Source organism: Excalfactoria chinensis, chromosome 3 (assembly GCF_039878825.1).
Source record: "Excalfactoria chinensis isolate bCotChi1 chromosome 3, bCotChi1.hap2, whole genome shotgun sequence".
NCBI lineage: Eukaryota > Metazoa > Chordata > Aves > Galliformes > Phasianidae > Excalfactoria > Excalfactoria chinensis.
In genome coordinates this window covers 66,174,165-66,200,598 of record NC_092827.1, presented here as the reverse complement: position 1 = coordinate 66,200,598, position 26,434 = coordinate 66,174,165, and the positions used below count along the sequence as shown (strand labels likewise).

Genomic DNA, 26,434 nt, shown 5'->3' with positions numbered 1-26,434 from the left:
TAAATATTTTCCCATTCGTATTGCCCATCCACTGAACTGAGGTACAGGTGCTGAAGTGTGAAATGTACTTAAGTTACGTGGCACATATTACCAGTGAAATACTACTGCTTTTTCAGAAACAAGATTGTTTCACTAGTACATCTTCTATCTAGTATGAGAAGGTAAGGTATGATGGAATGGTAGCTTGGGACTGCTGTTGAACTGTGTGTAGAAAAGTATCTCTGTAGCATGGCAGTTGCAAATAATCTAAGCAGGTTTTGTGCACAGTGCTGAGTAGGAGAGATGATAAAAATGTGCTGAAGTGGATACATCAGTAAAATTCCTTGTCTGACTAGAAACTCTTCTCCAGCTAGATTAACAGCATGATAATTGCATATGTGAGAGGATGTACATTTTGCTCTTCTGCTTTCTTATTTTAAGGATAATCACGTGATTGTTAGGATATTAGCAGGAAGCCAGCAGCAGAGAACTGATTTCGCAGTGATCCCCAGGCATCTTCTTTAAGTTGCTGCCAAGTAACAGTAGGAAGTGTGGATTTAGCTCTTCTAACATAGTTTTGGTTTATGTTTCCTGCTGAGATTGCATCTTTATTAATGTTCTTAGAATGTTCCGGTCAAGGCATACTCCATGTTGGCTTGAGAAATATGAAATGAATGACCTGAGAAGTGCTATGGGGGAATTTGAGAACCCTGGTATTTCAGTGTGGTAGGAAAACTGCATTCTTTCCAGGGAATCAAAAAGCAGTTAAATGGTTACGACACAGAGACTTCTGAATCATTATGTGGTATATCCATTTTCTTCCATCGTCTAAGTGAAAACAGACAATTACATAAATGCTGTAACACTGCAAATAGTTTGTTGTAGTCCCTGGCTAGCAGTGAAGAGTTGTGGAGTAATTTTTGAATGTCATTTTATTGATTAGTTCTTTTTTCTTTTCATGGCGTTGCCATGTTTAATGACTCATCAACAGTGAATAGTGTTGGATATTTAGTATATGTTTTAATGCTCACATTCCTTGACTGATTTCTTTTTAGTTGCTAAATGCTTTGCTTCTCTTTGCAATAACTCAAGGTTACCAAGCAAGAGTTTCTGCAACAGGTAAACAGATCTTTTCTGAGATGGGACAGTATGGATTTCTATGTAGCTGATACAAACTTGAACATCCCGTTGAGTCCTTACATAAATCTTCCATGAAAGGTGTAGGATATTTAACTGGTGAGGGTTTAAGTACTTAACAGAAGACAAATCTTATTTTTATTAGGTTTTATTGCATTATGAGTACTTTCTTTCCTTTTTTTAAAATTACTGCTGATGCTTCCTTTTGCATTCTTTTTCAAGTAGACAGGGAGATCTTCCAAATTCAGGCATTTGAACATGTTCAGTTCTCTCTGTGTAATGCACCTGAAGTTCATTTTAATTAAGGCCTGTCTGAAGGAGTGGCTAGAGTGACAGATCAAGTATTCAGACTGATCTCAGCTTAATTTCCACTTAATATCAGAATTAATCTATCAATATAATGCCTACTCTGAGTCTGACATCAAGCAGTGCAACACACAACAGTCCAGAGTCTTATATAAATTGCTTATTTGTTCAAATTTGGACCAACTAGACATGGGATATATAGGCAAAACTAGCAACTTTCTGCAAGACCCTCTCCTGCTTTTTTTCTTCTGCATAGAGAAAACATGATAAGTTGTGGGGTAGGAAAAGAAAAGGAAACTTCCGTGGCTTTGAATGGATGAAATGACTTTTATTTTTTATTATTATTTTTTTAATAGTATGTCCTTTTGTGATGCTTTCTTCATAAATGAATGTGATGCGATACTGATAGTGTTTTAGAGTGTGGACTGTATAATGCAAAGCTTGACTCTTAGTTTTGGAAAGGGAAAGACCATAACTAGAAGCATCTGGCATCTTAACCCTGTTTTACTCAGGGTATAATATGGCATGAAGCTATTCCATGGGTGCCAATCTGTAATTGTAGCAGAAATTGTAAACTGTGGAAGAACTTTGTATATTCAAGTCTTCTTTTTCCTTCTCTTGCAATTAGCTGAAGTGAACACCATCAATGAGAGCACTGAAATTCTTCACTTGAGCCCTGCTGTCACGACTGAGTATGTAGGTGAAAAGACAGAGAAGAAGGCTGAGTTCTGTGACCGCTCTTGTGAAGAGCTGGGAACAATGTTCACTGAGCTCACTGGCCTGCGCATTGTGGTGAACAATTTAGCTGATAATCTCCAAAAAGTGGCAAGTACCTTCAACTCTGAAAAACTTTACCTTTGCTGTGACACTTTACTTCAAACCTGTAGACTTGAGGTGGTTAACAGAGGTTTCTGTGTATACGAGTATGGATAGCTATGCCTGGATGAGACACATTTTTCAAGTGACCAGTAAAGTAGTTCTTGAGTATGAGTTGTTCGTGAACTGATTGGGTTAAAAGGAACACAATCACATGCACTCTTACACAGAGTAAGAAATGTAGTCTCTAAAACATACTACAAGGATGGAAATTGAAAGCTAGCTTACCTTGAAAGCTGTACCTTGCCTGTAAGCTGTTAAAACAGTTACCATTCTTATACCATTTATGAGTATATCAGTAAGTGGCCATATGGAGTACTGAAACGGTAACTACAAGTGTGGAATTTTGGTAGTTGAAGTAAGATGGTGATATTTTACTGAAATTTGCCACTCTTCTTACTTTAGATAATTTATTATCTTCTAAAGGGAGTTTACTATTACACCTTTATGTCTCAAGAGTAAAATCTTCCCATCTAAAGGAAGAAAACCCCTTGAGAATGGATTTCCCTTGGTACTATGTGAACTTAGTTGTACTGTTAGCTGAAGAATTACTTAGCAACATTGTTGTACCTGAGATCACTGTGTTTATGTGCATGAATGAGTAAAGGTTTAGAGTTCTTAACAGAAAAATTAAATCTAGCATTTCTCAGTTTTGCTTTGTTTAATTTGTATTTGCTTACAAAGTACAGTAACTTCTTTTTTCATCTGCTTCATCTTCTAGTCTGAAGAGAACCAAATTATGTGGGAATTGATTGGTCCTAACAAAACACTCAAGAACCAGTCAGTTTGCTGGCAGGATGGCAGAGTCTTTGCAGATAGTGAAAGCTGGATTGTAGATAGCTGCACAAAGTGCACCTGCCAGGTAAGATCTGGGAAATATTCTTTTCTGCACCAACGAACAATAGCCTTAATCCAGTTTGACTGTCCAGACCTGGTCACATTTACTGAGGGCTTGGCCTGAACTTATTCCCTCCCAAAAAAATAATTTTATGCCCATTCCATTTAGAAAAAATACAAATTCTACATGTGAAATCTTCCCCGTAGGCTCACCTTGATTTGCTTGTCTATGTGAGCACGTCAGTATGTTCTTTCCTTTGCCTATAGGACTCTAAAATCGTATGCCATCAAATTACCTGTCCACCAGTTTCTTGTGCTGATCCATCCTTTATTGAAGGTGAATGCTGTCCAGTCTGCTCTCACTGTAAGTGTTTATCTAAAGAAAAAGGTACTCCCTGTTGATTTCTAAAACCACTAATAGTAAGCTACTAGTAAGTCACAAAGGTCAAAACGAGGTGGAGGCAGGTAAAAGAAAATCAAATTTATTTGTGTGCAAGGAGTATAAGAAATAACTTTGCCTCTCAAAGTTACCTTCTGGGGTAGTTTTTCTCACTTCAGTCATTATACTGGTTGCTAGCAAGCTACCTGGTTGAGTTGGATGCTGAAGGTTAGATGCATAGTCCTCCTGAGTTATGTTTTCTAAGGCTGAACATTGTTGTTTGTTTAAATTGGCTTACAGTATTATTGTGCGTTGTTTTCCATACTGCCTAATTGAACAGACTAACATAGATTAGGATGTCTTTTTGCTTACTTTTGTGAAACAAATTGACAGAATTTCACAGAAGAAAGCAGCTTTACTTTTTTGGTTGATTAGATGTTTTAAATAACAGTACAATAGAAATATACTCTATTTTGTCATTATTTTTTAATTGATCAGAGGAGAGAGCTTGTTCTTACAGCGTGTTCATCTTCACATTCTTGCTGTTTTGCTTAGACCTAATGGCACATCTCATACTGACCTTTATGCTAAAGTTAAAGGCAGGTGTGAATTGAGTGTTTGTTTCAGTGCATTCTAGAATAAAATGCCTTTCCTTCAGAGGTCAGTGCCCCTTGTAATCACATTGCATGAATGGTAATTTCAGAAATATACAGAACTTAATCTGGGCAAACCTCTTGTTACCTCCAACCATATTTCCCTAACTTCAGTAGCAACCCATAAAAAGCAAAATTAGAAAGAGATCTAAAGGACAAAGCATATATTATACAAAAAAGGAGAAGGAAAAATTTTCCAAGTAGGGTAGTAGAAGCAATTTTCAATGCTAAACACTCTGTACCTTTTACTTTGAAGCTGATGATAGTGAGGAAGGTTGGTCACCCTGGTCAGACTGGACAAAGTGCTCAGTTACCTGTGGCTCTGGGACTCAGATGAGAGGAAGGTCTTGTGATGTCACCAGGAGTGCTTGTACAGGGCCACACATTCAGACAAGGATGTGTAGCTTCAAGAAATGTGACCATCGCAGTAAGTAATAATTTTCTCTCTTTCTTAAAAGTTTATTTTCATTTCTCAAAACAAAAATAAACTTATCATGAGTTTTTTGTGAACACTTCCTAGTCAGTAAGTATGTACGCAACTCATTACATGTAGCTCTCATTACATTCTTTGTTGTCTCCCCTTTCAGTATTCTTGCATTTATTGTCAGTTACGTATCTATACAAATTTTGGGCCATCTATTGAATAGAAAGGTAACATTTTAAATAAATATTTGTTCAATTGGAACAGGTTTTTGTTTTGTTTTTTTTAACATAAATATCTAATATTCTAGTGCTTTACTGGTCATTGAGATTCTTAAGAAAGCTGCACTTGAATGACTATGATGAAGTGCTGGGGTTTATAAGAGATGGTAGTAGGAAAGTAGATGTGCATCACATGTGGCAAAAGACTGATTGGAAGATTTAAGCTTACAGTTGGATTTGTATTGTTACAGCAGGTGGGTTATTTCCTTGAATTTTGCTCTTTTCTCTGGCAGTACGTCAAGATGGTGGTTGGAGTCATTGGTCTCCCTGGTCTTCATGTTCAGTTACCTGTGGAATAGGAAATATCACCCGCATCCGCCTCTGCAATTCCCCTATCCCCCAGATGGGTGGGAAAAACTGTGTGGGAAATGGACGTGAAACAGAGAAATGTGAGAAGGCTCCATGCCCAGGTAAGTCTGTTGCCTTAAATTCAAGGTGACAAAATAGGGTTCTAATTTAACTTCTTCATTTTATATAACTCTTAAGTTGCATTGAATTTCTATGACACAAAATATAAAGTACAACTTCGGAGTTGAAATAAGTTTTATTTGCTATAAGTTTTGAGATTTAGCATCAGGTACAGTAGTTAGTGGCCATAGAAGTTGTGGAGGAATCAGGAATCAAGAACTGGAGAACCTGTTGCAGACTAGTTGCTCTGTGATCTCCTAATATTTGCAGCAGTTCTCCATGTCTTAGTTTGCCTGCGGTTACTCTCTTGCTAGTCTGCCAAATAATGTTTTTAAAATGAATTTAACAATACAGTCTGAGGTTCTATAAACCTCCTAAGTTATAATTAGGCATTAAGCATTAACAGAGTGAGAAATTACCTTTTTATAGCTTAGTACTTCTACTGTTGCATAACATAAATACTTTCTATCTATAATGAAGCTGACGTGATACGCATTAGGAAAAGACAAAATCCCCCAGTAACCAGATGTCTTTGAAGGTATGCATAGATATGGTTTATACATATGAGAAAAGCTTTTTCATACTGTCATACTTTTGTTCCTCACCTACATGTAGTGATCTCTGAAGCGATTAGTTTTCATTACACTCTTTTTTTTTTTCCTAGGAGTTTAAATGTATACATTTTTTTCCCTCACTTTGTTTATATTTCTTCAATCCCTTGTCTTTCATTTCTACTCTAGGAGATATGGGCTTGAAATCGATGTCAAGCTTTTACACAGTGTTACTTAAATAACTATTTTGGTTGTTTATTTTTTTTAATTATTTATCTACCTGTGTCTACAAGGTTAGCAACCATGCCAAAGATTATTCAAGGACACAAACCATTGCCCTTGGCACTTTTTTTTTTTTTTTTTTACAGCACTAAGGACAAAGATGGTTTGGTTTGAAGATGTTTGTACTCTTGATTTTTCCTGAAATGATGATAACAGAATCAGTGGGATTGTACCAGCATAAGCTGTGCAGAAGATTTATACAATTAAATTACTTATAGTGAGTTAAGCAATACCACTGAAGATAAGCTGATGAATGAATTATCAAGTAAGAATAAAAATATAAGTGCTTCATTGAACATAGTCCTGGAGCTCAGGTATAGCTCAGCAGAAGTTTGTGTACTGTAGATACATGCTGCTGTCTGTACAAAATGAAAGCTTAGAAGGGAGCTTTGGAGCCACTGTACTTGTTCTGATCAGCATAAGTGAAAATGCACCATGCTAGTGGGTTCTACGTGCAGTTTTATTTTATCGGCCAAAAAATGCCTATAAAGCAGTTGGGTATTTTTTATTTGCTTGTTTGTTTCTAGATTATTGTTATCTCAGTATTAAGCTTTGTCAGCACCTTTCTTCCTCTGTGTGTAGTGAGAAACTGTCTTCAGTCGGGGATCTGAAGAAAGGAATGTTGTCGTTGGCACCAAGTGTTGTCCCCTGTACACTGCCTGTGATGCTCTTCTCCTTTATTCTGCATATTCTAGTGAATGGCCAGTGGGGTCCTTGGTCTCCATGGTCTGCTTGCACTGTTACCTGTGGAGGAGGAATTCGTGAGAGGACTCGCCTCTGTAACAGTCCAGAGCCACAGTATGGAGGAAAGCCATGTGTGGGAGATACTAAGCAACATGATATGTGCAATAAGAGGGATTGCCCAATTGGTTGGTATTTAATCATTTCTTGTTTAGCTTGTCTACATATTATTGCTTTTGTTTCTCCAGTGGAAAAATCTTGAATTAACACTACAGAAATCTGCTAATTAAATCTTTGTTACAAGAGAAGTTCTTTAAGTTCTTTTCTTTGCTGGTTAGTACAGTGGCATCTTATATATCCTTGATGCTGGCTTCTCTTGAGCAAGGATGTGTTTTTTGGTCAGAACCTGAAAGGTTGTTGCATGTTCAACTGGATTTAGCAATCTGCAGTAATTTCATAGATAATAATAATATACCAAATGCATATAATTACCTTAATTCATAGGCTGTTTTGTTTTTTTGTTTGTTTGTTGTTTTTTTTTTTTGTTTGAGGATTGGCTGTATCAGATGTGATCTAAGCTAATGAACAGAGAATAGCCGTTTCTTAAGTGGTCTTATGTGCTTATTTGTGCTCCTAACTCAATTTATGCTTTTTTTGTGTCATTTCCAGATGGTTGTTTGTCAAATCCTTGCTTCCCTGGAGCAGAATGCAACAGTTACCCAGATGGATCTTGGTCATGTGGGCCATGCCCAGCAGGTTTCCTTGGCAATGGTACAGTCTGTGAGGATCTTGATGAGGTGCTGACTTTGTTTCTGTTAATGTAGGGAAACTGCTGTTAAGATTTCATTGTCTGGGAATTACATGGGCATCTAATTGGTTTCCTCTTTCATCCCTTTCCTACAGTGTATAGCTGTGTCAGATGTTTGCTTTAAGGTGAATCAGGTCCATCGCTGTGTGAACACGAATCCAGGTTTCCACTGCTTGCCATGTCCTCCACGTTATAAAGGAAGTCAGCCTTATGGAGTGGGGCTGGAAGTTGCCAAGACAGAGAAGCAAGTAAGTGATGTTGAAGAGAATCTTATGACCCAGAAACTGAATAATTCTCACCAGAAGAATCTGAATGAAAATGCGATAAACTTGTGTGCAAACAAAGATAATTTGAAATAGACAACTCCTGTTCCTAGTTATTTTTTTGTGTTTGTGTGGCAAAATACTGATTATTTTATTTTATGATATATTTTTTTTAATGTATCTATATTTCTCTAGGCAATTGTCTAGGGCCAAATGAGTATAAAATGTTGAAAGTGAGCATTCCTCTCTTTTGCACTACTTTGTCTCAGGGTTATATACCTACTCAGGATATCAGAAACTGAAGAATCAAGTTACTTTCATGGAGAGAACTATTTCTGTTAACATGTATGTCATCAGACATAGATCTGAATTCCAAATTCAAAGCCAACACCTATCAGTAGGGAAGGATGGAAGAAATTAGAAGTGATATTGAAGATTATGGTTTGATAGATAGGACAAAAATATTAAAACAACTGCCATGGGTTTTCCCCTCTCTGCTGTTGAGTAAGTTTGTGGTTACATCATCACGTGAAGTCTAAACAGAAAACATCTGCATAAGGTTCTCAGATACTTCCAAAGAAATTAAGCAAGGTAACAAATCTTACTTCAGGAGGATGTTAAAAACCCATTAAGTTGTCTTCTGATTTAAGAAAAAGTCCTTGCATACTGACAGCTGGAACACTAAACAGGAGAGTACAGTTTTCTATGTGGGCATTAATGACCCATGAAAGAAAGCAGATAGAGTTCTAAAAATGCCAACCACTCCAATTTCTCTTGAATAATAGCCATATTTTCTATGTTTTCTTTTACTTATTTTCACTGTACACATTGCCTGAAGATGTGGACTGACAGCAATATGACTTAGTAACCACAATTAAAACAAATTTGCTGTCTTGAGTTATCTAAATGACTGATCTGCTTTTGACAAAATTGAGACACACAGCTGGCTGCAATTGTTATATGTCAGTGAGTACGCTTTATTTGCTACAGGTCTGTGAACCTGAGAATCCATGCAAAGACAAGACACACAGCTGCCATAAATCTGCAGAGTGCATCTATCTGGGCCATTTCAGTGATCCTATGTACAAATGTGAATGTAGGACAGGTTATGCTGGCGATGGACGCATCTGTGGTGAAGATTCAGATTTGGATGGATGGCCGAATAATAACTTGGTCTGTGCTGCTAATGCTACATATCATTGTGTGAAGGTAGGTGATGAAGTTAAACTGTAACTAAAGTTTCTTTATTTTCTAAACAGTTGTGAATGATGATTTTGTCATTGAGCTGCTGGTGATTTTCATTAAAGTTTTGGCTGTTATAGCATACCTATTTTCTGAGAGATTCTGTGAAATTTGTATTCACTTAACACTGGATCCAAAAAGAGATTCTTTGAGTGAAATCCAGATGTGGGTTCTTTTCCTACTTTGTGTACATAGAAGGTTGATGAGCTGTTAGTATGCTGAATAGGAGCTGCCACAGCTAGCTAGAACTAAAAGAACTAAACAATCTCTCGTGCAGATAAGTGGGAAATCCTACCTGCAAGGCTTGTTACGAGACCTGATAGACAAGTAAGATCTATGCTTCTGAATGAGTCTTTAAACTAACACTTCCTTTTAAAGAGTTATGTTGTGAAAACAAATTCTGAGCCTGATATAATTTTTGGCAATAGGAAGCAGAGATAAACAAATATTAGTAACTGGACAGCATTCTTAATTGTACAGGCTCAGTGGAACTACTTTCAGAGATGTGGAGTTACAGCTCTTACCCCTGTTAGGGGAAATTATCTGTCTGCCATGCTGTTTTTAGATCTGGCATTGGTCTATTCTCTGCCCTTTTTGTCTGGGTTGTAGTAGTGAAAAATAAAAGATTGATAAGCAACAAATAGAAAAGCATCAGAGAGACTAAAAATGGCTGTATGTAAGTTTTGCGGGTATTGCTTACCATGGTATGCCCTCTGGGCCTGGGTTCTGTGCTCATCTGAAACACTGTTGTAAGTAATTCTTGGTACATAACTGAGCTGGAAGTTGTTCCAGGCCCACTAGCTTAAACATAGCCCAAATATCTGAGATGTGATGGCACCTCTGGTAAATAATACCCTCAACTTGGTTCTGAGTAGTTACCTCATTGTTGGTAGAAAGGCAGGCACAATGCAGAGGGTCTTGTGTTGTTTGAAGCAAAGCAGAAAATCAGGTAACTGGGACAAAATGAGCTATACCTGAAAGTGAATGCTTAGATTTTAGATACCTATCAATTAAACTCTTGCAATAGTGGATTACCTAGACATTTTCACTTGGGCATGTTCTCAAGTATTTTGCTGAATCGTTTCTGGCTTCAAGGACAATACTTTCTCTATTTAGCATTTCAGATTTGTTGTTTTTGTTGTTGCTGTTGTTTTTTATGTTTTTTTCACCCAGAATGGAAGCATTTTGGTTTCTCCCTCTAAGTTAAAGCAGTCTGCCTCTAAACTGCTGTGAAGTACTAGCACAGTAATGTTCAATTAAAAACAAAACAAAAAAGTGGAAAAAGAAATGCAGAAATGAGTGGGGTTTTTTTTGTTTGTTTGTTTGTTTTCAGTTGTTAATGATAGGAATACAAATCAAGAGAGTTTGAAATCAGGTGGTTTAAGAGTCAGAAGTTACTTAAGTATAATACAGCTGAAGTTGTAAATTTGGCCTTTTTCAGCACGAGTGAGTTTGAGATTTTGTAGGAAATATGAAACTCAAATGCTGAATGTCCTCATCCTCACTGATGTCTGCTCATCGTGTTTCCAGCCAGTTCAGCAATTGCAGTTCACATATTCATTCTCAGTTCCTGTCATCGAGACTTGCAACATGTTGACTCCAGATGTAACACAAATGATTAGTTTTTACTAAATGCCCAGCATACCAAACCCATTCAGAAAAAGCTGTTCCAAAGATTAATTCATGTCTTTTACAGTTTGTGTGTTGATCTAATAGACACGTCGTTTAAGTGGAAAGAAAAACACCTTGAGAACACTAGGTGTTTTCAGATGGTTATGTTCATTACAAAATATCCTACTTCAGTTTTTGTAAAAGCAACCCAAAACTTCTTTCTTTGAGCTGTTAGGCTGAGTTCCCAGAAGCAAGTATAATGTGTCTAAGACTTCTTCCTAATAGCTAGTAAGAGGCTTTCTGAGTGCACTGGTTTGATCTCTGTCCTCTACATAGCTACTTTTCCCTAAAGCTTATGGGAGGATCTGGCTACCCTTGAGGTCTTCACATTACTACTAGATTTTTATGAAATTAGACTCAAATCTACAGAGCACAGGTGGACAAATGTATAGATACAAACATGGAAAGTGATTGAAGAAGCTTTGATTTTTATATTTTTTTTTCCCCTTTTTATTTTTTTCCACTGTTCCCAAAAATACATAAAGAAATAGAAATCTACAAAATCATTTTACATTACTGGATCACCAGTAATGAGCACTAAGTTGGACAGTCAAGGCCATCCATAACTGTTTGGTAGAAATGTGCCATAAGAAATTTGGAGTTATGTTATGGGTTTTCATACTTATGATAAATTTTCCAGTTCTCTTCCTTGAATGGTCTCCACTGTTTGAACTGCTGTGATTTAAAAAGAGCGTCTGGGAATATTCCTAGAATATTCATGTGTTACAAAAAATATTTCTGCAGTCTGCTGGCAAATTCTGTATGGTTTCAGATAGATACCGAATATGAGAATAACACTTTAATAGGTATATTTGTTATTAGCAAATATGTTATTAGCAAATTAATCCAGTTACCATCTTTTCCCTTTCAGTGAAAGTACTAAAACCACATGGAAATACATGTTAAAGTTTTACATCTTAGTTTAGATTAAAAAAAAAAAATACAGCTTTATTCATTTAAAATACTAATTATTTTCAAAGCTCCATTACAAAATAAATACATTTACTTTTTGTTCTCAAAGCTCTGGCTGCAGAAGAGAACAAAAGATGCTCTTTTTTAGGACGGTAGAAAGGCCTATTTTCCAAAACCCTTGCTTACAGTGTTTTCCTTACTGCTCTGTACTTCTTTATTCCAGTAACTTTCCATATGAACAGCTGTTTCTGAAGATCATCTCCTGGCTTGTGTATTTTTCTGGCAACGAAACCTGTTCATTTTGTATGTAATCTTCAAACATACATCACCAGCTGTCTATAAAAAGTTGATGTAAGCGATCGTGTGTGCGTGTGGTGTGTTTGTTCTTTGCTAGAGAGTTTCATCTAAGATTTACTGGGAACATCCCTTTTACAGAAGGACAGCTCGGAAACTGAACGATTTGCAGATGCATTTTGCTCACTGTACAATATGAAAGCAGCAAATTAACCACTATCTTTGGCAACAAACTCAGGTCCTTTAAAAAGTATTTGTGGATGGATGACTACTTCTAGCCTGTGGTGGTGGTACCACATCTGCACTTCTGTTCAGGCAAGTCATTCTGACATACTGTAAAGATAAATTATTTCTTTTGACCAGGATAACTGCCCCCTCCTGCCTAACTCTGGCCAAGAAGACTTTGATAAAGATGGCAAAGGAGATGCCTGTGATGAAGATGATGACAATGATGGTGTTGAAGATGACAAAGTAAGATGCATTTCTGTGTTGTCTGTACATTTGACATAAACATCTGTTTTTAGGGAAAATCATTACAAGTGATGATTTGATTATCATTCAGAGATTCAACTGAGTTAATCAGCTATATTTTCCTTGAATGATGGCTGCTGCAGAGTAAAGTTGTGTTGCATCAAATGAGATGTAACACTGGGAAGAGTAAAACAGCCCAGGGAGCCCAAGGCTGCGCTAAGTTCTCTGTCTCTTGAGTTCAGTTGTGTGTATGAAAACAACTTAATTAAACTGTTTATTTTGTGATGAGGAATAATAGCTCCATTGTATTCTAAAAGTTGATAGAAATTATATCTGATACATGGTGGAAGCAAGTTATAATAAGTAATGACTATAAACATAGGTAGCATCAAATAGAAGTGATGAGGAAAGTAATAAGCCTGGTTCATACTTTCATCTTTTGAGTCTGCTCACAAGACTGAAGCTCATATACTTGTTACCTGAAAGATAGGTGGTTAGTCTAAACCTGTTACATTAAGCAAGTGGACAGAAGTTTCTTAAGAGTGAGTTTCATCCTGCTTTTTCTGAGTATGTTTAGGTTGGGATGCATGAACTGGTCTTAAAAAATTACTCTTGGTTAGCTTCACAAGAAGCCTAGATGCTCTAGATTACATAAATGTGAAAAAAACCCTAACATCCAGTTCAGTTTTATGGGCAGTGTAAAATTTTTTATTTGCCTCTGCCATCTCCTCAAGTGTATAAAATATGTATCTGAGGAATCTGAAATGTTGATCTAAAAAGTAGCTTTTTGGTAAAGAATGTTTTTTTTGCTTTCACGGAGGAAAAAATTACTCCCTTCAGATTCCACAGTTCTGATCTTCTCCTCAATCCTGCTGTTTTGATTTGGTTTGGTGTTCCTTTACATCTATACAGAGTACTTCCTCGTGGCTGTGCAGAAGTCCATGTGTAGTTTGAAGAAGTGTGAAAGTCTAGTGTGAATGTCTAATAGACTTTCAGCTTAGGGGTTGAACTGAGATGAAATTTTAAAAGTTCCACTAAAAGGAACTTCTAGGGAAGAAATATTTTGGATCAAAAAGAGTATATCACTTACATTTTGCTTTTTAGCATCTTTTATACTTCATGTACGCAATATATCCACAAAAAAATCAATTCTTGTTGAAAATAAAAAAATCAAAACATTTGGTTTAAAACTGAGAATACTGATACTATATTGCTCCAAAAAAGTCAGGGTATTAATTCTTGCTTGGTCCAAAATAAAATGCTGCTGCAATTGGACTGATTGCACAGTACATCCCGAAAATATTGTGTGTACCAGTGAGATATTTTCCTTGAAATTACAGAGTACAGATCCAACTTAAAATGTGTTTCTCTTCTAGTGAGGTACAGTATGCATTTAACATGCCTTTTACAAAAGCACAAAACACACAGCAAGCCTGGCTGTCCAGAAACCATCCCATTAGCACTATGATTTTCAGCTTAGGTACAGTTTGTCCACTGGAAAAATAACATACTTGTGTCTTGATTCATCTGCCCAAGATGAATAGGAAGATTTACCGCCTAATAGTGTGCTCATGTGACCTCAATTCAAATTGTGATTTATGTTCTTAAAAGTTTTATTTCTTCTCACTAGGACAATTGCCCTCTTCTATTCAATCCTCGTCAGTTTGATTATGACAAAGATGAAGTTGGTGACCGCTGTGATAATTGCCCTTATGTGCACAACCCTGCACAGATCGACACAGATAATAATGGGGAGGGTGACTCGTGTGCTGTGGATATTGATGGAGATGGTATGTTTTCAGTTTTGAGAACTTAAGTTTTGTGCTACAAGTACACTTTGATTTGTGGTCATTGAGGCACACTGCCCGCTTTACTACATGAAATAAAAGGCTCCTTTGTCATGTATTAATATAATGATGTCCCTAAAGGAACACAGTGGATACTATTGAAGAATAAATCACAACAAGTCTTTTGTCAGCATTATCTTAAAAAGAAAATGTTTTCTTCATCTGTAATCCAAAGTAATCTGGGTCTAATATAACAGTTTTGTTTACTTTTCTCCTTTTGACACTTTAGGGAGGGGGAAAAAACTTGAATATCCACACAGATAAGACAATATTTGTGAAAATTAATGTGCTTTTCTTTGTGAAAGTATTGCAAGACCCATAGGATTCCAAATACGCGTTTATTTTTGCCTTGTAATTTTATTGAAGGTGCTTAATTCATGTACCAGTACTTGCCCATGTGGACCAGATTCAATCAGAATAAGGACAGGACAATAATTTTAAACATTCTTTTGAAATCAGTATCCTTACAGATTCTCATAAATAAAAAATACCACAAGTATTATAAGTTAGAGAAATCTGGTTTTTGGATTTCCTTCAGCAAACATAGAAACTTTGGGCTCCTTGGCTGAACGGATCTTCTGAGTGTTTTAACTCCTTTCATCCTTCACATCATCAGCTTCTTAGCGGTACTGCTAATGGGAATTCTGCATATATGTTTGGTAAAAAGAATGCAATTGTTTGTTATTGGCTTAAAGACTACACAAATATCCAGGGAATATTAGTGTAGGAGAGTGTCCTTGTGTCCTTTCTGAACAGATAGGCCTACATGTCTTGATTTTGTTCGTTGTATAATTAGGTTTCCTGAGGGAGCATTTTCTATTGAAAATTTGGCATGCAGTACAATAAATGATGCATGTGTTCTGGTAAAATGAAATAATTTAGTGCTGAGGAAACTGGGGAAAAAAAAAGTACTCCACCTCTTCAGCTATTTTTTTAAACAAATGTAGAATCTATGAAAAAGGGCTGGAGTCATCAGTTTTAGCCCTTCCTTTAGCAAAATATCTTGCAAAATGCACATAGAAGTGTTTACCATAAAAAGAAAAGTTACACTGATATCTTTATTTTCTAATATTAGTCTCTTTACCATTTCATGATGTAGGAGTTATATTGTAGCAATGGGAGAGTATAAATTCTGTAAGAGTTTTACTTTTAAGGATGACTGTAGAGTCCATGGTTTGTCTGTGCTGTATGTCATATCATTTTGATTTCTTTATTCTTTTTTGTTTTCCTCAGACATTTTTAATGAACGAGATAATTGTCCTTACGTTTATAATACAGACCAGAGTGATACAGATGGTGATGGAGTTGGTGATCAGTGTGATAACTGTCCGCTAATGCATAATCCAGACCAGGTAAATGTTAGATACCATTTAATTAATGATTCTCTGCCCAAAACAAAAGGGCCGAGAAAGGAAATTGGCAGAAATCCCAGCTGTTTGTCTAAGGATACAGAACAGTTCAGGAAGGTAAAAGGTAAGAACAAGGGGAGTAAAACGTTTTTTCAGTAGTTTGCACTATTCTAATTTATTCCTCTTTTTTTAATCAGTTAATGTTCTGAAATTTAGAGCAATGCAGAGATAATGGAATTTGATTGTAGGATTCATCATGTAACTGAAGTCAACTGCAGTCTTTCAGACTATAAAAAACCGCACATAACAATCTGGATTGTATGTGAGATGCACAGATTACACAGAACTGAAATATCTTGGAATAACAAATTGATACTAGCTTTTTGACCTGCATGCTATCATGCACATTCATATTTTGTATTTATACTATTATATTCAAGTGAAGATCTTTACAACACAACAGTGTGTTTCATCAAAATTGTAGTCTTGAGTGTATTGACAGAATTCTCCTATGTCCATTCTAAATTCTAGTTATTTTATAGGAATTGCGGTTAGGTCCCTATTTTCACTGTGGCTGAAGTTGTAGATCTGTATTGCTTTCTCATATCTCAGGTTGTCAGCTTTCTTTGAAAGGGAGGTATAGTGACCAGTAGTGGCCTTTAAGCCACCCACGAGCCTTTGAACTGTTTTCTTCCTCCATGACAAGTCAGGACAGCCTCAGGGATGTATTTGGTATGCTCAAATTTGTTGGTCCACATGCAGGAAAGTAACATCAAGTGTTACTGAAGTAGTCAGATAAATGCACTACATAGTCTGCAACTCCCACATGATTTCTAGAATGAAAACAATGACAGTCATGGCCAAAGAGCTGCCCTGAAAATAGACTGGAGACCAGGTCTGATGCTTTGACAGTAGCTATACTCTTTGAAAATAACATTTCTGCTTTAAGCACAATTATCATCACTGTATCTTTTGTCTGCAGAGAAGTCTTGGAGAGAAATGTTGAAAAGTTAAGTACCAAGCTACTGGTATTGGTATTCTGTGTTTCATAAAAGTCACAGACTTGCATACTTGTTTCTTTTTGGCAGACTGATTCAGATAACGACCTTGTTGGTGACCAGTGTGACAACAATGAGGACATAGATGAAGATGGCCACCAGAACAACCAAGATAATTGCCCTTACATCCCCAATGCTAACCAGGCTGACCATGATAAAGATGGTAAAGGGGATGCCTGTGATCCTGATGATGACAATGATGGTATTCCAGATGATAGAGACAATTGTCGCCTCAGATACAACCCTGAGCAGGAGGACTCGGATGGTAAGAGCAATGTTGCGTGAATTTAATCTTGTCCTCAGAATCCAGTTCTGACTTTGGGGTAGTAATTTTTTATGAAAATAAAGTCTCTTTAGATCAAACCAACTTACTTTTGGCAGCTCAGTCAGTTGAGACTTGAATGGAACTGCTCTTGTTAATTTGGAACAGAGCTAGAGCAGTAGAAAACACCTTTGAGAGGGTCTTAAACACACTTGCATATTCATAGATAAATACATGTCAGAATTTGTTTGTGTTTTCATATTTTAATGTTTTTATTTTAGTCTTGAAATGAGATATAAATGAAAACCTGGAAATTTCAGTTTTTATTTCAAATGACTTAAATGAAAAAAATGATATCCTTTGTTTTCAAAACAAGTTGTTTTCTGGAAATAGGAAAGAATATAGCTTACTGCTGTTTTGTTTTGTGTTTTTGTCCAAAACCTGACTATTACTGCAGCTTAAGTAAAATAATAATAATACTGATTTTAAATTATTTTTCTAAAAGAATTTCTTAGGCGATTTTCTCAAAATCAGTTTATACGTAAGTAGCTTTAGCTATGTTTTGGTAATACATGTGTCACTGTTTAAGAAATAGATACATAATTATATTTCCTTCTCCAGTTCTTGCCCTAAAATGTATCTGGGCATTTTCCAAGCGTCCTACTTTGTGTTTGATGGTATTTCAGTAATGAAATGGTGACATTTTACAGTCACAAATGTCATTTATGAAACATCTGATCCTTTGAAAACCTTGAATGCAATAGGTCTCTAGTAATCTGCCTTTAAATAAATACTTCAGTAATTTTTGTTCTGCAATTATAAAATTTGGTGGAGTCACTGTGTAGTTATGTTGGTGAAAAATGAAAGCAGAATTTGGTACAGACATTGTATGGTTTTATGTACATTTGGAAAGACAAAAATCCTGTGCCCCAAGTCATTCTCTGGTAAGACAACTGCTGTTGTCTGCAACCACCAGTAGTAGTGCTTTCCCTGTAGTCAAATCAGGTAATAGAAATGTCTCTGTACTTGCTAATTTCTGGAATAGCTTCTTAATTATAGAAACATTCCAAAATAAGGGTGCCTCCAAATTGGGATAATTTGTTTTAGCTGTCACACGGGTCTGATGAGTGAGTGTGTCATTATGTTTGCCGCAAGTATTTACAAAAAGAGTAAACTTAAACAATTTAGCCAGCTCATCACTGTCATCAGTGGCAATCCCAAGAGAAATATTGGAAAAATGATAAATAAATCCAAAATACACTCCCACGCTCTTGATGATATGAACTATAGCATTTAAAGATGAGGCCTCTGAGAGAACTGTTGGATGTGGCTGGGTAAACAAATGCTTTCTAACTTTTCTTGACATAGTCAATGTTGTCATCAGCAGCTCAGTACCAAATGGCTGTCAGCAGGACATTCAGTGAATAATTAAATTATCCTATGACTCAAGAATTACCTCTTTGATACTGGCAAGGAGGATACAACTGGAAATTCACTTTTTTTTCTCTTTAAGTGCGAGATAAACAGGTGCAGGAACATGCAGCTGGTCAGGATTCTGTGTTCTCCAGGGCCAATTGCCAGAGTGAAAAATGGGACTATTTTACAATGTGGCTGAACTACTGAAAGTCTTTGAATTAATAAACTCTTTAGCTTTCTGTAACTACTCTTTTTGGCTGTAGCCTAAATCTTGTTCCAGTTTTTTTTTTTTCTGTAAGCTTTGTACTTGAAAAATGCTGTGCTGGTTAGGCATAATAATGCAGCTTCTCATTTGACTGTGTAGCATCTATTAGTATCTCCACAATGAATTGGATGGATCATTGCTATTTTCCATTGTATTAATTCCCATTTTCTTAAAGGAGTCACAAATACATTTGATAAAGCAGATGCACAGATTTGTGAAGATAGAAACAAATTAGCTGTCAGTTCCAGTTTAGAATAGTGTCCAGTGTAATATCCAGTTGTTTCTGCTGTAGGAGTCAAGCATTTTTGTTTTTATACTTTCCTGGGTAAGTCATTCTTTAAGTGATTGTTTTATTTAAGTACTGTACTCTTGTATGCCACATGTTGACAGTGACTTCATCCTGAGAATTTTTTTATACCTTCCTTCATCACTTGCTATTCCTTGCAAAATGCATCTATTAATTTTTCTACCAATATTATGTGTAAAATTAGGAAGAATGTATTTATTTATTTTAGTATTGAGCATAGTAAGTGTTGTGCAGCGGCTTGACTGTAGCTGACTTAATTGGATGCATTTTGAGATTGTCCAAAAAGCTTCTTGTATTTCATATGACAACTCAAATATTTCTATTTCTCCACGGCTAGTTCTGCTGTACATAGTAATTCCTTGTTTTCTTGCATTTTCCTAAAGTGCTATCTTTTATCTAAAACAGATTGTTCTACTCAGAAGTGAAAGAGTAACTAAGCATGTTTACATATCTTTCTGTAAATAGACTGGGTGGATTGTTGCTGAGCAAATCTTGAGATGCTTTTTAAGACTTTTTAAATCCCTTCAGTACTATGTAGGGATTTAGGAATTTGCAGTAGGACAAATGTTTTAGCATGTGCAGCATAAATGAATTCAAACAATATTAACATTCAGATCATGAAATCAGAATGGCTTGGGTTGGAAGGGATCTTAAAGCCTATGCAGTTCCAACCTCCCTGCTGTGGGCAAGGACACCATCCACCAGATAAGGCTGCCCTGGCCCCCATCCAACCTGTCCTTGAATGCCTCCAGGGATGGGGCATGATCTGGGACAAATCATACTGAAAATGTAATACAAGTATTAGTGAATTATATCAGCATAAGAAACTTCCAAGTTCCCCAATGCTGATTCTGAAGCAGCGTATATAGATTAGCATCCATATTGATCACTGTCACAAACCACTGATTGGGTGTGTTTATTAGGAGGAATTTTGGCCTGGATCCAGTTTGATTTATTCCAGTCATTACCAGCAACATATCAAATGTTCATTTCAAATGAACTTTAGAGAATGAAGCTCTATGTAGAGCATTCTTTGAGGAACAAGAAAATAACGCATTCATGTATCAAAAATTTCTTCCATTAGTACCAGAGCAGTTAGACAGTGTGGTTAAATTGCTAACAATTATGTTTCCTTATTGCTTTTACAGGTGATGGCAGAGGTGATATTTGCAAAGATGACTTTGACGATGACAATGTTCCTGATATTTTTGATGTATGTCCTGAAAACAATGCCATCAGTGAAACTGATTTCAGAAAGTTCCAGATGGTCCCTCTGGACCCCAAGGGAACAGCTCAGATTGATCCCAACTGGGTTATTCGCCACCAAGGCAAAGAACTGGTGCAGACTGCCAACTCTGATCCTGGAATAGCTGTAGGTGCGTATCACATTGTAAGCCAGCATCTTCGGTGAAGAAACCAGTGTTCTATTGATCAAGAAGAAAAAAAAAAAAAAGAAGTAATGATCATATATTTTAGTGTTCCAAGGTTGGGAGTAAAACTTCAGGTTTATACATCCTAATTAAAAATAGGCCAGTGCTGTTTGCTTTTGTTCACCATTCAGCTTACCACTGACTGTAACACAGGTGAAATATCCAGTTGAAGAACTTGATGTATCAAGTGTAGTGCCTGCTGCGTTCAACAGTCCTTGTAAATCACTTGTTTTTCTCTAGAAGCCTCTATAGGGTAGATAAGCAAGTGAAATTACCTCCTTTCTTAGAGACTGAAAACAGAAGAAGTAAAAGTCAGAATCAAAGCTAGGACTCCTGAGTGTTGGTGACCAGACCCAGCATTGTAACTCAAAGGTTCTTGTCTTGTGTTTTCTCCCAGGTTATGATGAGTTCAGCTCTGTTGACTTCAGCGGCACATTCTATGTTAACACAGACCGTGATGATGACTATGCTGGCTTTGTTTTTGGCTACCAGTCCAGCAGTCGGTTTTATGTTCTAATGTGGAAGCAGGTCACTCAGACCTACTGGGAGGACAAACCCACCAGAGCTTATGGCTATTCTGGTGTGTCACTCAAGGTAGTGAATTCAACAACTGGTACTGGCGAACACTTGAGAAATGCTCTTTGGCATACAGGAAACACCCCCGGACAGGTGAGAGATTTAAAACTTCAGCACTGTGGTGCATGATAAATCATTTAACACCTCAATTGTTGCAAAAAACAAACAAACAACCCCTCCCACCCCCCAAACAAAACAAAAAAAAAAACCAACAAAAAAAACTTTTTTGTTTGTTTTTTTTTTCAGTTCACATGTAATAGTAGTTGCCTTCTTTCAAAGAGAACATTGCACATATAAAAATATGAATGGAAAAAATTACACGTGTAAAGGGGAGGGTGTGGTGTGATCCTAAAATAAGTAAAACGATCTCACTTCTCCACAAATCCTTTGTGACTCTGGTATTGGCACTTGATCCTTCAACATTCCAGCTTGTTTAACTTACGCTGGGTTTATACTTCACTAACCAATGAGAACAAAAAAACAAAACAAAAAAAAACAACAAGCAAACAAACAAAAAAAAACAAACATAAATGAGTTAAATGAAAGCAGGGAGAGAGAAAAGTTGCTGCTGTTCCAAGGAGAGCCCAGCCACAGAAGAATCTCATGCCTTTTTGAAATGAGCTAATGGAGCTTTGCACATGAATAGAAGTTTCACAGTTTGGAGTTCTTGCAGGAATGAGGCTTTGACTGAGTGTGAGAGTTTTCAAGGAATAATCCAAAGGCAGTAACTGTGAAGCTGTGGCCTGCTTTAATCAGAGGAGTCACTTATTCAGATAGGAAAAGCAGTATCAAATCTTACAGTGTGGATGTCTGTGTACAAACAGGGACAAGACTACATAGTTTGAGAGGTGAATTTTCATTACACTTGATAAAGAGGAATAAATTGAAGTATGTTGATCATACCATCAGATGTTAAACACTGGTTTTAGTTTCATGCTCTGCAACAAATAATCTATGGCTGCGTATAGTCACTGTAGTGGGTGCATATTTGCTGAAGTACAGTCTTTCTAATACAGCATTTGTGTTCCTGCTGTAGGTGCGCACTTTATGGCACGATCCTAAGAACATTGGCTGGAAAGATTATACTGCATACAGGTGGCATTTGATTCACAGGCCTAAAACTGGACTAATAAAGTAAGAAATATTTCTGTACCTCTATATTTTTTAATAGCATAGCTTCAGTCTCTGATGTAACAGCTACATCAAGTTTTGTGCTAGTTCTGATAATGATGATGCTTCCATGACAGTTTGTTTCAATATTTAGGGAACCATTTTGTTATCTTTAGAATAACTTACTTTCCCTTTCAGATGTGTTCAATTAGTGGGTACTTACATCAGCCAAATATTCTTAAATGCAAAAAAAAGTAAAATAAGCTAAAAATCTCTTTCAATGTCTCTCTTGTAAAGGAATGGAAAATTCCTATGGAAAACTCAAAGCGAGATTAGAACAATAAGATTCCTTCCTAACTTCTGGAATTTGAAAGAGTGAAATTAATTAGAAACATCAGAATTGCCACAGGGAAGTAGGCCAACTGTCTATTTCAGCATCCTGTCTCCAGTAGTGCAGAAGTAGCCATAAGCACATCTGCAATGCACATAACAAGGAGCTATGGCATATTAGTTTACTAATATTTGATACTATGAACATTCAAAGAATGAACATTGGCTGTCTATGTCAATTTTATCTTGAACTAAATACTGTAACTATAAAATACGTTATTCAATGAGGTAGTCAGATGTCAGATAGTTGTAAAGACAACTTTGTTTTAACCTCTGAGTTCACAGGAATAGAGGCTTATCAATGAATACATGACATAATCATATTGTCACGGGTTAACTGAAAATCCTGGTATGAACTATTCTAAATGAAGAACTGGGAAATCTTTTGCAGATGGTGTGCATAAAATTACTTGCAGAACAGCTCCACATTTGATTAATGTATTGTGGCTGCCAGCCATGTGGTCATGAGATAGAAATGAGAAGTGATCCTTACAGTGAAGCTGTTATCGGGTGACTATAGCTAAAATGAATTCTGATTTAATTCTTGGAAGCTATTACTGACCCTTAGCAATGGACACTCCATCATTTTCTTAGTTTAATTAATTAATGTATTTATTTTTACAGAGTTCTAGTGTATGAAGGGAAGCAAGTCATGGTGGATTCTGGGCCAATCTATGATACAACCTTTGCTGGTGGACGATTAGGTCTTTTTGTTTTCTCACAAGAAATGGTCTATTTCTCTGACCTCAAATATGAATGCAGAGGTAAGTTATAGTAAATGTCTGGAAAATGCTAATGTCTTTGATATCCTATGGAGCAAGCATGAAATATGGAAATGAAGAATATCCTCCTTTAACTGAAAACAATCTGTAATCTTAGAACATGAAGTGAACCTCAGTTTGTTGAAATACCATGAATGCCCTTTGCCTCTGTAGTAATCTTAATTTGAATAATAAAACCCAGATGTTTAATATTGCCCACCTGGAAAAAAAGAGATAAATCTCTGAGCGAGATATGTACTTCGAATTTTCTTTGCATATCAACTTTCTTTGTAGGCTCTTTCAGTGTGTCCTGCGGGCAGTGTGCTGCTTCTGGATCACCCCTCTTTCCAAGTTCGTAGGATAATGCAAAATGGGAAACGTTGTGCTGCATCCTTATACTGTACCGTGATGGATCTCTCCTCCTTTCTGATTGAATTCTAAACCTATAATATAACAGTAATTAATACCTTTTTTTTTTTTTTCCTGTTTCTTTCAGATGCTTGAGCAATGGTTGCTGCATTACCAGCAAAGTACTGTAAATGCTATGCAACCTAAACACCTCAGTACATCCTGGTACTCCCTTTTTTTTTTTTTATTTTTGTGTACCTCCTTCCCTGTCCTCTGTCCACATGATCCAGTGACCAGGAATGCTCCCTGCTGCCAGGAATGCCTCAGCCATCCCTCCACCCAAGTGCCTTCTCACAGCCAGGACTATTGAAACCTAAATGTGAGCATCTGACCCACCACAGAAGCAAAAGCAGATTGATACTTCAGAACACTTTTCTAGAGTGACAACTTAGCAGAACATGTTTGTTTGTATTATCTAAAGGAATAAGATATGAAAATGTGTATTTATATATATATATGGGGGGAGAAAAAAAGAAAGGGGAAGATGCTGATTATCAGTCATTGTCTTTAAATGAGGAAAAGCAGTGTTTGAATAACTTTATGGTTGTATGCTTGATGCTTTCTTTCTTTGATTGGGGCTGAACTTCACTAATAGAACATCTGGGTAGTAAAGTAATAGATGACCACGCCAATAGTGTCTGTATTAACAATGAAGAAGCTTTTGGAGTATAAAGTGAAGGTGAATTATGAAGATTTCTTGATCTGAGATGTCCTTTAGGTGATGAGGATGCTCTTAATAACACTCATTAAAATTACAGTTGTTAGAAATGTCAGATTTGCAACCTAAAGCATCATCTAGTATCAGAGAGTTAATTTGGAGCGAAGAGAATTGAACCGGAAACTCCATGTGAAGGGGAGGAGTGATTCATTTAAGATTCTAAAGCTGTCACCATTACCTGACTTTCATGAAATGATTTCCAGCTTTTTCATTTCCATTATGTCTTGCGTTCTTTCATAATAAAAATAATAGTAATAATAATAATCGCATGGCCATGTGGAGTGAAATGAGCCCAAACTGCTTTCCCACCACTTTTGCAAAAAGCACTTTGATGTCTAGTGTCCAGATCTGGGATTTTGAAAAGGTGGCAACACAATTGTTACTTAATTTGGTAATGTGAGAGATTAAGGTTCCACTTATAAATATTTTGTTAATATTTATTATGATTATCACACTGAGCTACCTTTTCTGATAATTTATTTTAAAGCATGTCACATGGTGCATCAGCAATACACTTACGAGTAATGGTGATCTAAAGCTGTTTTTAAAAGTGTATCACAATATGTAGATATGGTCGAAGCATAGTTTCGAGGGTTATATTCAAGTATTCTTTAAAGTTAAATGAATAATAATGAAGAATTTATAAATGGAACCTTAATACATACCCTGTTATCCTAAGTTTATTATCTTGCATTGTTACCTATGTCTGCTGTATATAGAACATCTTAAAATAATGCTGAAGGGCTACCAGTGTTTATTCTAAATGGATACAACAGTTATTCAGATATACAATAGTATAAACATGTTAAATATTTTGTTTTATGTTGTATGAGCTTTGTTCATGAAAAGAACATTTGCTGGTGTAATTTTATTCATTGACGAATTTACTAGTGGAATAAGATGTTATCTCTGCCTTCTTATTGAGTGCAATGAGCAAAATATTGAATCAACATTTTCTCCCTTGAAATAGGTTTTATTGCTATATTCATTAGAAAGAAGTCCACAGTTGCTGGCTTTGTTGCACATTTTATAGTGGTCACGTTATCAAATCTACTTCGGTTGGCTGGTTTTGTTTTTGTTTTCTCCAAATCCTCTTCATGAGGTTTTGAAGTGTGTTTCAGTTTCTTATTTTTGGTGTTTCAAATTGTATCCCTGAGTCCCAAGCAGAAGGGAGGGTGCCTTCATTAAATGTAATGATTGTAATGGCTGTGTAAGGTTTTTTGTTTTGTTGAAGAGAGACATCAGTATAGGGATGAAGATGTTAATATTTGGACTGTATCATAAGTTTCCTATTCTATGTAAATTATTTATGATGTTTTTCTTTTATTTCTTTTTCTTTTTTTTTTTTTTCCTTGCAAGTGTGTGTGTGTGAGAGAGAGATTAATGAAATTTCATTTTGTTTTACCAAAGACTGTAAATAATTATTTATTTGTTTACATGGACGGAAATTTATCATTTAACGTCCTGATTCATTTAGTCAGATCCTCATTTTTATATATTTTAAGAAATCAATGATAGGAAATAAACTGTAAAAAGGTTTTATAAAAAAAAAAAATAATCTCTTTACCTTTTTTGTAGTTTAAATGTTTCTTTAAAGGAATATTCCATTCCCCAGGGGCCTTTGTTAGATAACCTCTTGCCTTGCTATAAACCAGCTCATTTTAAACTGACCAATAAATCTGCTGCTTGGCTACAGCTTGACAGTTGTCTTCTCGGATTGTAAACAGGTTCCCTACTCTCATTGAAAAGAGACATAGTTCCATATAGTACCCTATCTGACAGACTATCCTAAGCTACTCTAAGTTTTACTTATTGTGAGTGAGAAATTTTGGTCCTTTTCTGTTCTTTTTTGTTTTGTTTTGTTTTCCTTCTGAATTTGTATACACATTTTCTGTATTGGATCTTGGCAGATGCATTTGAACACATACATGATCCTTGTCTGCAAATGCTTCTGCTGCATGTCCCGTTTAAGTCACTGGGATATGTTTGTGTGAGCGAGGATTGCCTTCCTGCTGGAGACTTTCAGGAATGAGTGCTTAGTGGTAACTTAGGGTAAGATATGAGAAATTATTAGCATGAGAGATC

The 26,434-nt window shown here is 36.2% G+C and overlaps 1 protein-coding gene across 1 annotated transcript in view; it reads left to right on the top strand.

Annotated features, from left to right (window-relative positions):
• Window positions 1-25,892, top strand: part of THBS2 (thrombospondin 2) — a 32,058-nt gene extending 6,166 nt beyond the window's left edge. Inside the window, exons 5-22 of the mRNA XM_072333251.1 lie at window positions 2,051-2,247; window positions 3,020-3,160; window positions 3,403-3,499; window positions 4,424-4,594; window positions 5,103-5,279; window positions 6,806-6,979; window positions 7,461-7,588; window positions 7,695-7,847; window positions 8,853-9,071; window positions 12,345-12,452; window positions 14,083-14,242; window positions 15,533-15,651; window positions 16,737-16,971; window positions 20,105-20,332; window positions 20,784-21,055; window positions 21,999-22,096; window positions 23,087-23,226; window positions 23,720-25,892. Of these exons, the coding sequence (XP_072189352.1) occupies window positions 2,051-2,247; window positions 3,020-3,160; window positions 3,403-3,499; window positions 4,424-4,594; window positions 5,103-5,279; window positions 6,806-6,979; window positions 7,461-7,588; window positions 7,695-7,847; window positions 8,853-9,071; window positions 12,345-12,452; window positions 14,083-14,242; window positions 15,533-15,651; window positions 16,737-16,971; window positions 20,105-20,332; window positions 20,784-21,055; window positions 21,999-22,096; window positions 23,087-23,226; window positions 23,720-23,727 (2,825 nt within the window). The 3' untranslated portion in view covers window positions 23,728-25,892. The remainder of the gene's footprint in view (window positions 1-2,050; window positions 2,248-3,019; window positions 3,161-3,402; window positions 3,500-4,423; window positions 4,595-5,102; window positions 5,280-6,805; window positions 6,980-7,460; window positions 7,589-7,694; window positions 7,848-8,852; window positions 9,072-12,344; window positions 12,453-14,082; window positions 14,243-15,532; window positions 15,652-16,736; window positions 16,972-20,104; window positions 20,333-20,783; window positions 21,056-21,998; window positions 22,097-23,086; window positions 23,227-23,719) is intronic.
• The last annotated feature ends 542 nt before the right edge of the window (window positions 25,893-26,434 follow it).